Source organism: Bidens hawaiensis, unplaced genomic scaffold, assembly GCF_021521415.1.
Source record: "Bidens hawaiensis isolate Kalapana, Puna unplaced genomic scaffold, B.hawaiensis_p1.1 tig00032492_1, whole genome shotgun sequence".
Lineage (NCBI taxonomy): Eukaryota > Viridiplantae > Streptophyta > Magnoliopsida > Asterales > Asteraceae > Bidens > Bidens hawaiensis.
Window position 1 is genome coordinate 95,811 of NW_027495551.1, and position 15,664 is coordinate 111,474.

General features: G+C 36.4%; 1 protein-coding gene across 1 annotated transcript; it reads right to left on the minus strand.

Annotated features, from left to right (window-relative positions):
- Positions 1-1,075: 1,075 nt before the first annotated feature.
- Positions 1,076-3,495, minus strand: LOC143583707 (GPN-loop GTPase QQT2-like). The gene is made up of 3 exons (XM_077065939.1): positions 3,388-3,495; positions 2,222-2,427; positions 1,076-1,469 (listed from the first exon to the last, which is right to left on the minus strand). Exons 1-3 carry the CDS (start codon positions 3,493-3,495, stop codon positions 1,166-1,168), a joined length of 618 nt encoding a protein of 205 aa, XP_076922054.1. The 3' UTR covers positions 1,076-1,165.
- Between the last annotated feature and the right edge of the window lie 12,169 nt (positions 3,496-15,664).

A 15,664-nucleotide genomic window follows, 5' to 3' on the forward strand; every position in this document is an offset into this window, starting at 1 on the left:
CGCTGACCTATGTTTTGTTCCTGTTTGGTTATTGAATGAAGTAACTTTGCGCATGAACAAGTTTGAGAGAGTTTGCTTGCAGCCTTGAGATTTATTGATAAAGATGGAAGTAGGTTCATAACTATGTATGAGTTTCAGCAAGTTTCCAACTAGTAATTTCAAAAGTGGATGGGATTATACATTTCTAAAGTAGCGAGTTAAGGAGAAGAGTTGCAATGATATTTCAGTGGAAATATGAAAAAGTAACCTGTCTAATTAAATATTGTGATTCTAGATTATTTTCCATGATTTTTATAAGATGGTCATGATCATTGGTGAAAGTTATTGATGTAAATCTTCTAACAAGTTTGTTAATAGCTTCTTATACACTGATTGAATTTATTTGTTTATTTATTTTTGTCTTATAAGGTCATTTATGTTAAAACAACCCGCCACAACTCCAATGCACCGGATATAGTAAGATATTGTTAATTTAAGAGAGAAATACATGACGTCATGTATAGGCGTATTGATGCGCGCAATGCGCGCAACGCGCGCGTGCAAATTTTCTAGTTGCGCGCGTGCAAATTTTCTAGTTCACCCTAAATTTAAACGTTGCCGATTAAAACACTAAATGTTACTCCCTCCGTCCCATTATAAGTGTCATAGTTTGATTTTTCAAGTCTTTCTTGTTTAACTTTGACCGACAATATTTTTGTTTGTATTATATAATACTTGATGTAAAATATATGAATGGATTGGGTTTTAAATGTATTTTACATTGATATAATTTTCATCAAGTATTATATGACACGGACAAAAATATTTACGGTCAAGGTTGCAAAAGAAAGAGTTGAAAAGTCAAACTATGACACTTATAATGGGACGGAGGGAGTATTTACAAGAGAGTATTTACAAATTTGTGAAAGTTGACTTTTTAAGTTATTTATGTTATACATAATTTAATGTTCGCATTTATTTGCTCTCCTTTTAGAATTATTCAAGCCCCATGTAACACACTTTCTAACCTAATTTTAAGATAAAGTTAGATTAACAATAATAAGATTTAGAACGTCAACCTAATAGCATTCATTAATTCTGCATATGTCAACATAAAAACCAAACCATCGCAAAATTTAAGTACACCATAAGATCACTAGTAGCCATTAGCCAGGTACCACTATACTTAGAATTTGAAATCTGCAATCTCTTCATCATCACTATCTATTCCACCTTCATCATGATCCTCATCCTCATCCTCATCAGTGTACATTTCAATTTCTTCATCCTCTTTCTCATCTTCATCTTCATCTTCATTTTCATCTTCCATCATGCTTGTACTACCTTTACCATTATCTTTTAAACCAGTACTCAACACCACAGTTCCGCCCCCTGATTTCTCCATATCCTTTTGCAATCTCTCCATGTTTTCTTTCCTGCGTTCTTCCTCTAATTGTTCCTTCTCTTCCCGTCTTTTGTCCAGCTCAGCTCTACACAAATATCGATAATCCGATTCAAATATTACCATATTACATCTAAGTTAACTCAAAATCTGATAAATTGAGCACCAATTATTGGAAAACATATTATTTTTCTAGTGTGTTGGTTCAGGCCATCTAAACATTATATAAAACTTTGTTAACTACAATTATAAGACACGAAACTTTGTTAGCAACAACTGTAATACGCTGTAGCCTAAACCAAAATAACCATTTTCTAAATCGTCCTATACTGACCCGTACCCATTTTCGTTTTGACAAAAACCAAAATGACCACTATTTTAATCGACATGTTCTGATCGAATATACGTCCTAACCCAAACTAAAATAACCATTTTAAATCCGACCCATTCTGGTCAAAACCCGTTTTGAGCTGAACCAAAATGTCCACTGTTTTTAATCAGCCTGTTCTCACCAGTTACCCAGCCTGACCCGAACACGTTTCGACCCGCATAGCCATAAAGTACCTTTTCTTTTCCAATAAGCTTCCAAGAGTATTTCAAAAAACTTATAAAATGTTTTGTAATCTTCATTACACTTTCTATAACTGACAGTATGAGGATATTAACTACTAAAATATTAAACTTTTTTTTGGTAACCATAGTAAACAGCAACTAGAAAACTCACAGACCCCACTTACCAATGACAACAAGTAAAACACAATTTATAAAAAAAATTAATTGTCTTTGTGTTTGTGTGTGTGTGTGTGTGTAAAATAGACAACAAAGACTATGTAGAAATACTTGTAAGTTTCCATGTATTCATCTGCACTTGCTTGAACAGCTTTAAAGAAAGCATCCATCCCAGCACTAGAAACTGCTGACACTCCAACAGCCCTTAAGTTTTTATAAAACTCCTCAAGAGCAAGAGAAAGACTTCGGGTCAAATCTGACGGGTATGAGTTGTCATTTTCTAGTGCAGCATGAAACACCTCAAAATCTTCCATCCACTAATCATATACCACAACAAAAAAGTGTTCAAAATCTTCAATTAGAAGGTTAAATGAGTGCCTCGTATAATATTCAGATGACACATAATCACTATTTTAGAATGCCATTATCAAAAAAACTATAACATGTCTATTTAAATTACATTTTACGTATTTAAAATATCAAAATGAGAGGTAAGCTGAAAGATTTAACTACAAAGAAAATGGGTAACAGCCAAAACAGATAAGAGTCAAACAGAGAGTCAAACAAAGTGTATTCAAATGTATAAAAACCTCTGAAATCTTTTTCTTAACACATTACATTTCTTTTTAATGGTACAGTTTCTGTAATCATATTAGTAGGCTTGTAAACGAACCAAATGAACACGAAAGGTACACATTTTGGTTCGTTCGTTAACAGCATAATCAAATGGTTAACTAACGTAAGCGCATGGATATAACTGAACATAGATGAACGAACATGACTGAGCTAAATCCAATTAAAATAAATGTGAAAGAGTGTTGTGCCTAAAAAGTTATTGAAACAAGACTAAATTGTAACAGGCCTAAAATATTTAAATGAATATACTAACAAAAGTAAAAGAACGAACTAAAACAAACATAAAGTAGCAAGCATAGAAAAAAGCAAAGGTACAAACATAAATGAATTTAAATGAACAAACAGGACAAGCTTTCATGTTCATTTAACTAAAGAGCAAAAACTTTTATTAATGTTCGTTTAACATTTACTAAATAAACGAGCATTAACATACTTCCCGATAAATGTTCACTGAACCTTCGCGTTCATTTACAAGCATACATATGAGTGCACAAATTATGTATCAGAAAGAATAACGGAAAACGTGTTCATGAGTCGGGCAACCATCACAAAAAGTGGCTTGTTTTAACTTTTAACCGATCCAGTTTAGAAAACCGCTATATAAAAACACACTAAAGGTTAATCTAACAAGTGCATTTTACCTCCAAAGCAAATTGGTGCTGAATGACATCCGTCTTGTTGAAAACCACAACCATGGGCAAACGGGTTTTATAAAGAATGCTACACGCATAAAGCATCATCATCATCATCGTACTCAGTATATCCCACCAATAGCAATGCTATGGTAGGGTCTGAGGAGGGTAAGATGTAGACAGTCTTACCTCTATCCCATAGGGATAGAAAGGCTGCTTCCGGTGAGACCCCCGGCTCGATAGTAGTTTTGCATCAAGCCTTGGACATAAGGCACATAGCACTCAATCATTAGGGACACCGGCTGATTGGTGCATGTGCCCATGTCTTTCGGCTATCAACGCCACCACATGATGCCTGATTAACCTTCCGCCACTTTTAACGTTATTTTCACGAGATTAGTAAAATAACGTCCAAATTAGTGCACTTTTACTTTTACTTCCGCCACTACACGCATAAAGCATGTTACTCATAAACGTATTCGGACTCTCTGCACGCGGTGTATCAACAACATACGCGATCACAGTCGAAAAAGTTGAAGCAAACGCCTCAGTAATTATCGCCCCCGATGCAGACCAAGTAAATATCTCAATTTGACCACGAGTATGTTGGAATACCGTATGCCCGAGACACATAATTAGGTTAATGTGGCTAGCCGTGTTTGATCCAAGTCGGGTCATACCCAATAACAAGTTAGACACACACCAATTATGTATTTGTTGAGATATGATCTATAAAACAAATACAGAACACAACACATTCAGAAATCGGGTTTCTGAATAATTACTTGAAAGTGTTAAATAAATTAATTGGTTAATTTATTTATTCAAATAATTATTATTGGAATGATTATTTAAACATGTGTTCTTTTATAAAATGGTTTATAAAAGATGGGATGTTTATATATTTTATAAGGTATAAAATATATATTATTTAGACATGTATGCCTTACACCCCATACACTTGGTCAAAGTTGGTAAGGACTTGATGGAGGTTGAGTAACTTTTACTTGACCAAAAACCTAACTTAAGATATGAATGAGATATGATCTCATTTATATAAAGATCAACATACTTTCAAGATATAATAAGTAACCACAACTCTCTCTTTCCCTCTAGCTTTTGGTTCGGCCAAAATCAAGAAACAAAAGAGGTTCGAGTCTCGGTTTCTCGTGTTCAAGCTTCCTAACATAGCTCGGTGTGTGTTGGAGGCTCGGGGTATCTTCCGTTTGAGGATTTTCCCTTTGAAAGTCTAGCATCAACATCATCATCTTCTTCAACCATCAACTACATCTCTTAAGGAGTTAAGAATGTAAGTTTTACAAGCTTTGATAGTTTAGTTTTTCCGTATTATTTGATCCTTAGTCTCGGGTTTCTAATCTTAAGATTAATGGTAATCTTGAAACAAGAATAAAGGGTTATTCATAGATTAACACACATATGAACTTGTAATATATATATGGATATATGTACATAAAGTTTATAGATAATCACGCTTCCGCCTTTTAATGACTAGTTAAATGATTAACTAAGTCTAAAATATCCATAGAAACCCAACAATTGGCATCAAGAGCCGGGATACGGGAAACTAAGCTTCGGGTTTTCGGTTTTATATTTTCCCCTTGAAAGATTTTATACAAAAAATTAACATGCATGATTTTTTTTTGTATTTAATCTTGTTATATTTTTGGCTTTGTTCAAAAAAAAATAAATAAATAAATAAAACCGAGCTATTGGGCCGAAGCCCACTTCTTTTGGTTAATGGGTTAACCGAAAAAAAGGGAAGAAAGTTAAATGGGCCGAAGCCCATGAGACTTTCTTATGGGCCGAAGCCCAAGAACAAGTTATTGGGTCAAACCCAAATGGGTTGGGCTAGGCCCGATAAGGTCAAGGGGTTTTGGAACGGGATCCTAAAACATAACGGGTTATGTTTGTTATTTATTAAAACTAGACCGAGCCGTAGACCAAAATGGATGTTTGTTTGTGGTTGATGATTGTAATTGTAATTAATTATTCAAGTTTCGGTTTGTAATAATTAATTAGGGGCAGTTTTGTAATTTTGTAATTATTTATTCATATGGGTATGTAATAAATAGATTATTTGTAATATCTTTATTTTATAGAATAAAAAATGTATTAGGACATTTGGTTTTGTAAAATTAAAGAAGATTGCAAAATTGGATGTTTGGGCCTTATTGGGCCGGGTATGGTGATAATGGGCCTCACAAGCCCATTAAGGGGATTCAAGCCCAAAAGGACCTAAGCCCACCAATTGAGCCCAAATGGAAGCTTATAGAAGCTAAGGCCCAAGTTCAAGCCCAATGGATTACAACGGGGTTGAAGAAGATGCTTGACGCATTTGGATGCGGGATCAAGTGGGAGCTACAACATCCATGTGTCGTGTGTCCCTTAGGATCGGACCTAAGACACACACTTGTTTCGGCTAACAAGTGTGGTCTAACTTAGTGGCTCGTGTCTAGTATAATTGTGTATGCTTGTTAATTGATTGTTTGATTATGTGGTTGTTAGATATTAGGATATCAACTTCGTCACATAGAATTAATTAACAAAGCATAAAACGGGTTCTAACAATTATCGGTAATCACGTGACACGTAGTTTAATAAAATGGATTTATTAACTAGCCGTCTCACGCCCATAATAAAATGGTTTTATTATAAATTAGAATTTTGAAAATGGTTTCAAAATAATCATGTTACTAAATGCATGTTAGAACATGATTTAAAGTTTTACAACTAGAATTATTAAAACTAAAAATCCCTTTTAAAATTAAGGATAACAAGTTAAACACCATCCTTTTGTATAACGCTTAACATATTAGTAAGCTCTTAGTGGGAAAAAGGTCACCTAACCGCGTAGAGTAAATTAATATGTTGAGGTAATATTGGCATATAAATGGGAAAAAGGTCACCTAACCATTTGTATGTTGATATTACAAGTTGATACAAGTAGGACGACTTAAATTAGAACCATGTGAAGAGGGTCACCCAAGCATGGGGTCTAATAGGTGTTGATGGGATAAACATGCCGACACGAAATATGATTTCGAACCGGTCCCATAAACTCTAGAAGTTGCAAAAGGGTTTGCAATTGTTATGAATAACTACCTTGATAAACCGACAATGGGAAAAAGGTCACCTAACCGGAGTCGGGTTTATCGTTGGATTCTAGATTTTAATTATTAATTATATGTGGTATATATAAAAGGGTATTAATAATTAAAATTTGTAAAACACTAAAATGAACTTAATTAAAATTCTGCAGATGGCCGCACACGTCGACGACAACATAATCCCTAACGTCCAAAATGTATCTCTCCGATCTATTCTCGCTAAAGACCGTCTTAACCACAATAACTTTTCGGATTGGTTCCGAAATTTAAGGATTGTTCTAAAACAATAAAAATTATATCATGTTTTGGAAACACCTATCCCCAACGAACCGGAAGAGGGAAGTGAGGTCGAATACATGAATTGGGTCAAACACACGGAAGATTCCATTCAAGTGTCATGCCTCATGTTGGCGACTATGGTTCCCGAAATCCAAAAGGATTTTGAAAACCATAATGCGTACGACATGATTACTCAACTTAAGGAAATGTTCCTTAAGCAATCGAGGGTTGAAAGGTTCGAAACGGTTCGAGCCTTGCATGCATGTAGAATGGATGATAATCAACCAGTTTCAACTTATGTACTTAAGATGAAAAGTTACATTGATCGCCTCGCCAAGCTCAATTGTCCCATCTCAAAAGAGTTAGCAACGGATTTGATCCTTAACTCTTTGTCGAAAAGGTTCGACACATTCGTGTTAAATTATAACATGAACGGGTGGGACAAAAACATTGGAGAACTTCACTCGATGCTTAAAACAGCCGAGGCGAGTATGGGTAAAAGGGTTTTACCCGTGTTTGCGATCAATGTAGGTGGATCCAAGAATCGATCTCAGCCCAATCCTAAGGCTAAGGTAGCAAAAAGAAAGGGTCCTCCTGTGCATCTTAAGGGTAAGGGCAAATCACCGGTTATGGCAAAGAAACAAAAGGTTGTGGAACCGAGGGGTCATAAGGATGATCCTTGTTTTGGTTGTGGGGAGACCGGACATTGGAAACGCAATTGCCCGGTCTACCTAAAAGAGCTAAGAGACAAGAGGAATGCGGGGCATGCCTCGGGTAATGTCTTTATGATTAATATTGAGCTAAATCTTATTTCTTCTAACACATGGGTATTGGATACCGGATGTGGAACTCATATTTGCAATTGGTTGCAGGGTTTCAAAAGGAATGAAGACTTAAAGAAGGGCGAAGTGAGTCTTTTCATGGGCAACGGTGCAAGGGTGCACGTGGTCGCTAGAGGAGACTTCACTTTATCGCTTCCAAGTGGTTTGGAAGTTGTTTTGAGAAATGTTTTGTATGCTCCTAGTTTGACTAGGAACATTATTTCCGTGCACCTTCTTAGACAATGTAACTTTGACTTTAAATTTGTAAAATCAGAAATGCATGTATCATCTAATGGTATCTTTTATTTTAAAGCTGTACCAAACAACGGTATTTATGAATTGGTTCATGACAATACCTCAAATAGCTCATTATATCAAACTTCCACTAAAAGACTCAAAAAGGATTTGAGTGATTCCTACATTTGGCATTGTCGTCTTGGATACATAAACAAGAATCGTGTAAATACTCTCCAAAAGAATGGTCTTTTGAAAACAAATGAGTTAGGTTCGTTTGATGAGTGTGAATCTTGTATTCAAGGCAAGATGACCAAAGAACCTTTTAAAGGTACAAATGAAAGGGCTAAGGACTTGTTAGGTATCATACATACGGATGTATGCGGACCTCTCAAGCCCACTAGTAGGAATAGTGAAAGGTACTTCATTACCTTTACCGACGATTTTAGTCGATATGGGTATGTGTATCTAATGAAACACAAACATGAAGCCTTTGAAATGTTCAAGGAATTTCAAAATGAAGTACAAAATCAGCTCGACCGAACAATCAAGGTACTCCGCTCCGATAGAGGAGGCGAATACCTAAGTGATGCTTTTCAATGTCATCTTAGAGATTGTGGAATTATTTCACAGTTCACTCCTCCTGGAACTCCTCAACATAACGGAGTATCCGAGAGGAGGAATAGAACACTGTTGGACATGGTTCGATCAATGATGGCACGAAGCTCACTGCCGCCATCATTTTGGGGATATGCGCTACTTACAGCGGCTCGTATTTTGAATATGGCCCCGACCAAAAAGGTGGATCGAATACCCTATGAAGTGTGGCATGGAAAGGTTCCATCTTTTTCATATTTAAGGGTATGGGGATGCATAGTTTATGTTAAACGTGACACCCCAAATAAGCTTGAGGCTCGATCCATCAGGTGTATCTTCATAGGATACCCAAAGGATGATATAGGATATATATTCTATGATCCTAGTGAACAAAAGGTGTTTGTTTCACGCAAAGGATACTTCTTAGAAACTAAGTTCCTTATGGAAGGACCTAGTGAAAAGAGAGTGGAACTTGAAGAGGTTCAAGAATCACTGGATGATACACAGTTGGTCGATACTAGTTTTCAACACGAGGATGTTGAAGGTGATCAAATGATTGATCATACACACGTTGCTCGCAGATCTAGTAGGATTAGTCGACCTCCCAAGAAATATGGATTTCTCGTGGATGATTGCTATTTGGTCGATTCGGATGAACCGATCTCCTACAAAGATGCTATGTCACAACCTGATTGTGACAAGTGGCTTGAAGCCATGAGCGCCGAGATGCAATCCATGCACGATAACCAAGTTTGGGAATTGGTTAATCGTCCACTTAACTCCAAAATGGTTGGATGTAAGTGGGTCTTCAAGAAGAAGACCGATATGCATGGAAATTTAGATACTTACAAAGCACGACTTGTAGCAAAAGGTTTCACGCAAACTCAAGGGATTGATTATGATGAAACCTTCTCGCCGGTTGCGATGCTTAAGTCGATCAGGATATTATTTGCCATTGCTGCTCATTTTGATTATGAGATATGGCAAATGGATGTCAAGAACGCTTTTCTTAATGGATATCTTGAGGAAGATGTCCATATGGTTCAGCCTGAAGGTTTTGTTGATCCATCTAATCCTGATAAAGTATGTAAGTTAAGGAAATCAATCTACGGGTTGAAACAAGCATCACGGATGTGGAATCATCGTTTTAATGAAGAAATCAAAGCGTTTGGTTTCGTCCAAAACGGTGATGAGGCATGTGTGTATAAATGGGCTAGTGGGAGTATAGTCATGTTCCTTATTTTGTATGTCGATGATATACTTTTATTTGGAAATGATATACCAAGTATGGAAAGCGTTAAAGCGTGGTTAAGTAGTCGTTTCTCAATTAAGGATCTTGGAGAAGCGACATATATCTTGGGAATAAAGGTCTATAGGGATAGACAAAGGAAATTGATCGGACTCAATCAAAGTGCGTACATTGATAAAATCCTGAAAAGGTTCAGGATGGAAAACTCTAAGAAAGGTTTGGTACCTATTCCTAGAGGAACCGTGTTAAGCTCATCCCAAAGTCCTAGCTCTAAGGAAGAGCAGGATAGGATGAAGCATGTTCCTTATGCTTCGGCAATAGGATCTATTATGTATGCAATGATGTGCACCAGACCGGACGTCTCGTATGCTTTAAGCATAACGAGTAGATACCAGCACAACCCAGGTGACAGTCATTGGATGGCTGTCAAGAATATATTAAAATACCTTAGAAGGACTAAGGATATGTTTTTAATATATGGGTCTGGTGAGGAGGAACTCGTCGTAAAGGGTTACGTGGATGCGAGTTTCCAAACTGACCGAGATGATTCTCGGTCACAGTCGGGATATGTCTTCATTTTGAATGGAGGCGCTGTCTCTTGGAAGAGTTCGAAGCAGGATGTTGTCGCGTTATCCACTACAGAATCTGAGTACATCGCCGCTTCAATGGCAGCCCAAGAGGCTGCATGGATGAAAAAGTTCATCATGGATCTAGGGATTATCTCTACCATTCAGGAGCCCCTAGAGATATTCTGTGACAATGAGGGTGCTATTGCACAGATCAAGGAGCCTCGTGCTCATCAGAAAACGAGGCACATTGAGCGCAGATTCAACTACATAAGGGATGAAGTTGAAAAGGGAAAGATATGTATTCATAAAGTTAGTACCGATCAAAATATTGCGGACCCACTCACGAAGCTCCTCGATAGGCCAAAGCATGAGGGTCATGTTTGTGCATTAGGACTTCGGTATTCTAGTGAGTGGATTTAATCTGTGTTTAGTGTTTGTATTAGAACGAATGTAATGGGTATCTCATGAAAATTAATTATGTTTTAATTATTCAATGAGTTATGTTCTATATTTGCATGTTTAATCCATGAATGACTTATGTTGTTCTAAACGTCCGTAGTCGATCATACTTGTGGGAACAAGTATGAAGGTAAGACTATTATGAACCCGGATTGGTTGATATTCATGTGATGAATATAGGGCATAGGTTTGCCACCAAAGTTCATAGATATTTGTGGGATACAAATATTGGACTGACCCGCTCTCAAGGATCACTGCATGGAGTTAGTGTAACTGATCATAAGTAATCCTTGAGTAAAGGCGAGTATCATTGTGTCCTTTGACCTAAGATGCATATTGGATCTGGTCTTTCATCAAGTCTGATAACTTGACTCTCTTCTTTGTTATTTCGGTAACACGATAACATGTAAGAAAGAGCTCAGATATCATACGAGATGTCAACAAGGGTGTATGCAGTCAAGATGGGATTTGTTCCTCTTATGTGTTGAGAGTTTAGATGTCTAAGGCCTGTTAAGTTAAATCATTGAGAGAATGATCACTCTGTGTCTCTTCGATTTGACAGGACATCTAGTAACAAAGGGATGTAGTGATAAGACTTACCTATATCATATCAAGTATGGACTTGAAGGGGATGATGTTATTGAATGGCACTTAGTCAAACACACTAGGGATGGTGACCTGTTGTTAGGCGGTATTCACCATTAGCATTAACTTCCTATGAGTCACGTGCAAGTGGGAGATTGTTGGAATACCGTATGCCCGAGACACATAATTAGGTTAATGTGGCTAGCCGTGTTTGATCCAAGTCGGGTCATACCCAATAACGAGTTAGACACACACCAATTATGTATTTGTTGAGATATGATCTATAAAACAAATACAGAACACAACACATTCAGAAATCGGGTTTCTGAATAATTACTTGAAAGTGTTAAATAAATTAATTGGTTAATTTATTTATTCAAATAATTATTATTGGAATGATTATTTAAACATGTGTTCTTTTATAAAATGGTTTATAAAAGATGGGATGTTTATATATTTTATAAGGTATAAAATATATATTATTTAGACATGTATGCCTTACACCCCATACACTTGGTCAAAGTTGGTAAGGACTTGATGGAGGTTGAGTAACTTTTACTTGACCAAAAACCTAACTTAAGATATGAATGAGATATGATCTCATTTATATAAAGATCAACATACTTTCAAGATATAATAAGTAACCACAACTCTCTCTTTCCCTCTAGCTTTTGGTTCGGCCAAAATCAAGAAACAAAAGAGGTTCGAGTCTCGGTTTCTCGTGTTCAAGCTTCCTAACATAGCTCGGTGTGTGTTGGAGGCTCGGGGTATCTTCCGTTTGAGGATTTTCCCTTTGAAAGTCTAGCATCAACATCATCATCTTCTTCAACCATCAACTACATCTCTTAAGGAGTTAAGAATGTAAGTTTTACAAGCTTTGATAGTTTAGTTTTTCCGTATTATTTGATCCTTAGTCTCGGGTTTCTAATCTTAAGATTAATGGTAATCTTGAAACAAGAATAAAGGGTTATTCATAGATTAACACACATATGAACTTGTAATATATATATGGATATATGTACATAAAGTTTATAGATAATCACGCTTCCGCCTTTTAATGACTAGTTAAATGATTAACTAAGTCTAAAATATCCATAGAAACCCAACAGAGTATCCACAAGAACATAATCAAGTTCATCCGCTCGCCTTTCAATCATTTCTACAACCTAACAACCACAAGACTACTATCAATATTAAAAACATTAAAACTTTAAAAGCAAAAAATGTATATGTTACTATTTACCTCATCAAATTTAGTGGCGAACAAGTTGAGTGAAGTTAATATTCCTCCATTGGGTCCAAGATTAAACTGTTTCATGACTTCTTGTAGCGAACGGTGTCCCGTATGTTGATATTTGCCCTAAATGGCAGAGTCATGACAGCTGGATCAAGATTCATTACGTAACTTTTTATGTTGGAAGCATGTGTGCGACAGACGGTTCTATGAAGGAATGTTGTTTTCCCACTTCCCGTGCATTATAAAACATTGATTAAACAAAAAAGTTGTAAACGAACCGAACGAACACGAACAGAGTACGTTCGTTTAACTTTAACTGAACAAACAATCGAACACGAGCAATTAAAACAAGGGTTTTCTTGTTCACGTCCATTCTTTAAGACAAAGAAAGTGTTTGTGCTCTTGTTCTCTTGTTATGTTAATAGTATAAATGAGCGGTTCATAATCGTAACATAACATAGATGAACATTCATCGGTGAGCTAAGATTAAAGTGAACGTGAACAACAATGTGTTGGGCTTAAAAAGTTATTAAAACCATACTATATTTTAATGGCCTAGAAAATATAAATGCATATATAAACAAACAAACTTAGATAAATGCAAGCTAACGAACATACATAAACAAACGAGACTTGTTCATGTTCGCCTGTATAACTAGATGAACAAAAAAATTAAAACCCTTGTTCATGTTAATTCGTTTATTAAATAACTGAACTTAAACAAACTTCCTGCCCAACGGTTCACGAACACTTCAGTGAACGCTCAGTTCATGTACAAGCCTTAAAAAAAATCAAAACTTTGTGTTTACAGGCAAGTAACATGAAACCCGTTGAGGACTTGTCTATCTGCAAATTCTCCATTGACATGGTGATGTCATCTTTCACTTCACCAGCCGAATACCAACATGATCAAAAAGAGAAAACCATAAAAAAAAGTTGAAATAATATATCAAAAATCAATCAAAAAAAGATGGGTTGATTCTTTTACATTGACTCCAGATGAGTTTGTGGATTTGGTTTGCACAGATGATGCAGCTTCTTTTGATGCTTTGACGTTTGACTCTGAATCAATTTACATCTAAAATAATTCTTCAAAATTACTACAAAAGAATCAATAGTAAAGGGTGTAAGAAGCTAACTTAAAAATGGCCATTTTGGATAGGAATGTAAGGCCCCGTTACCGGTAGCCCTACTTTGGTGTTGGATTTATTCATAAACACAGTTCTACAAATCAGAGTTAATTAAAACTTTACACGGAATATAAAACTTCAACCATAATATCTTACATAACCTCCAAATATTGTCTTATAAAACATTCATAGTCATTTAAAACAGAACATAGTCTTTAAAACATCACAACATTTCCTTCGAGATGCCAGTATCTTCGATCCCATGCCATGTGTCCTCAATCACGCGAGTTGCCTCAACCTATTTGCCTGCGTGCATACTAAAAGTCAGCTACGCTGAGTAAGTTCTAGTTAATCACATAACTTACTTTGCATGCACATATACGTGCCCGAAGGTACGCATTACATAGTTAACCTATCCATCAATCTTTCATACACATATAACTAACCTTACGTTATAAAGAGCATTCGCCCTACATACCTCGGATATTATTAGGGTCCGGTACCCTCCATCCTCGGATATTATTAGGGTCCGGTCACCCTTCATCCTCGAATATTATTAGGGTCCGGTCACCCTTCATCCTCGAATATTATTAGGGTCCGGTACCCTTTCTTCCATACCTCCTTAACATATTTCCTATGTATATAGTCGTAAGTTTCGCACTTACATACATCATCCGTTCGTCATCTTACAACATACATATAACATCAACCGTTACCTGGCAGTACATGCAATATACGAAGATCGTTCATGTACCGACAAGAAAGCATTCATACATTTCATATAATACATATATGGCATACACTTATCACTTAGGATAAGTGTATTAACTAATCACATCGAGTATGCACACAGCCCTGAAAACATAACAAGGAATGGGGCTAGAAACTCACCTGAACTCGATTACGTTCACCGTTAATTGTTATTCCTTTCCTTAGATGTGCTCGACTAACTGTATAACAATTACACGTATTAATTACTATCACTATCCATTCCGTAGTTCTAGTCCAGTTATAACCCTCAACGAACGGGGTCCGGGGGCAGGGCCTGGCAGCGGGGTCTAGGGGCGGCAGCCCCTAGAAGGGTCCAAGGGGCAGAGCCCCTGGCTGGGGTCGAGCTGCCAGGTCAGCTTGGAAAATTTTATTTCCATTAACTGCCGTAACACATTTTCTATTAGGATTTTAAATTATTATTTAATTCGCTAACTCAAAGTTCAAGGGCTTATTTGTAATTAATTCATTCTTTTCTAAGTCAGGGGACTGTTCTAACATTTATCAAATTTCTAGTTTGTTACTTGGTTCTTAACGAATTGGTTTGTCTTCATGAACTGGTCATTGTAGCGAATTGATCCCTCTAACGAACTGGACCTCTGACGAATCAGTCCATAAAACTCAAAACATTGTGTTTACTGGCAAGTAACATGATACCTGCCATTCCAACAACAATTATGATAACAGGTTTCTTCTTGAAACCCGTTGAGGACTTGTCTATATGCAAATTCTCCATTGACATGGTGATGTCATCTTTCACTTCACCAGCCGACTACCAAAATGATCAAAAAGAGAAAACCATAAAAAAAAAGTTGAAATAATATATCAAAAATCAATAAAAAAAGATGGGTTGACTCTTTTACATTGACTCCAGATGAGTTTGTAGATTTGGTTTGCACAGATGATGCAGCTTCTTTTGATGCTTTGACATTTGACTCTAAATCAATTTCCATCTAAACATAATTCTTCAAAATTACTACAAAAGAATCAATAGTAGAGAGTGTAAGAAGCTAACCAGTAGGTTGAACGGGTCGTTTTAAAAATGGCCATTTTGGATAGGAATGTAAACGAAACGAGCTCGAATCGATAAAAAGCTTGAAAAGACCTGTGCAAATTTTTAAATAAAGTTGGAGCCCTGTATGGACGCTCATCAAGACTTGTGCATTTTTAAGTTCTACCTCATTTTGACATCTAAGTACAAATGCTTGTCACAGTGCATTGGCCCGTCTA

What these genes read in the sequence shown, in the direction of transcription:
- LOC143583707 (XM_077065939.1), bottom strand. Translation starts at nt 3,495, where the DNA reads ATGATGATGATGATGCTTTATGCGTGTAGCATTCTTTATAAAACCCGT. An exon ending in AGCACCAATTTGCTTTGGAG is followed by an intron (nt 2,428 to 3,387) that starts GTAAAATGCACT and finishes GTATATGATTAG; the next exon opens with TGGATGGAAGATTTTGAGGT. An exon ending in GAATACATGGAAACTTACAA is followed by an intron (nt 1,470 to 2,221) that starts GTATTTCTACAT and finishes ATATTTGTGTAG; the next exon opens with AGCTGAGCTGGACAAAAGAC.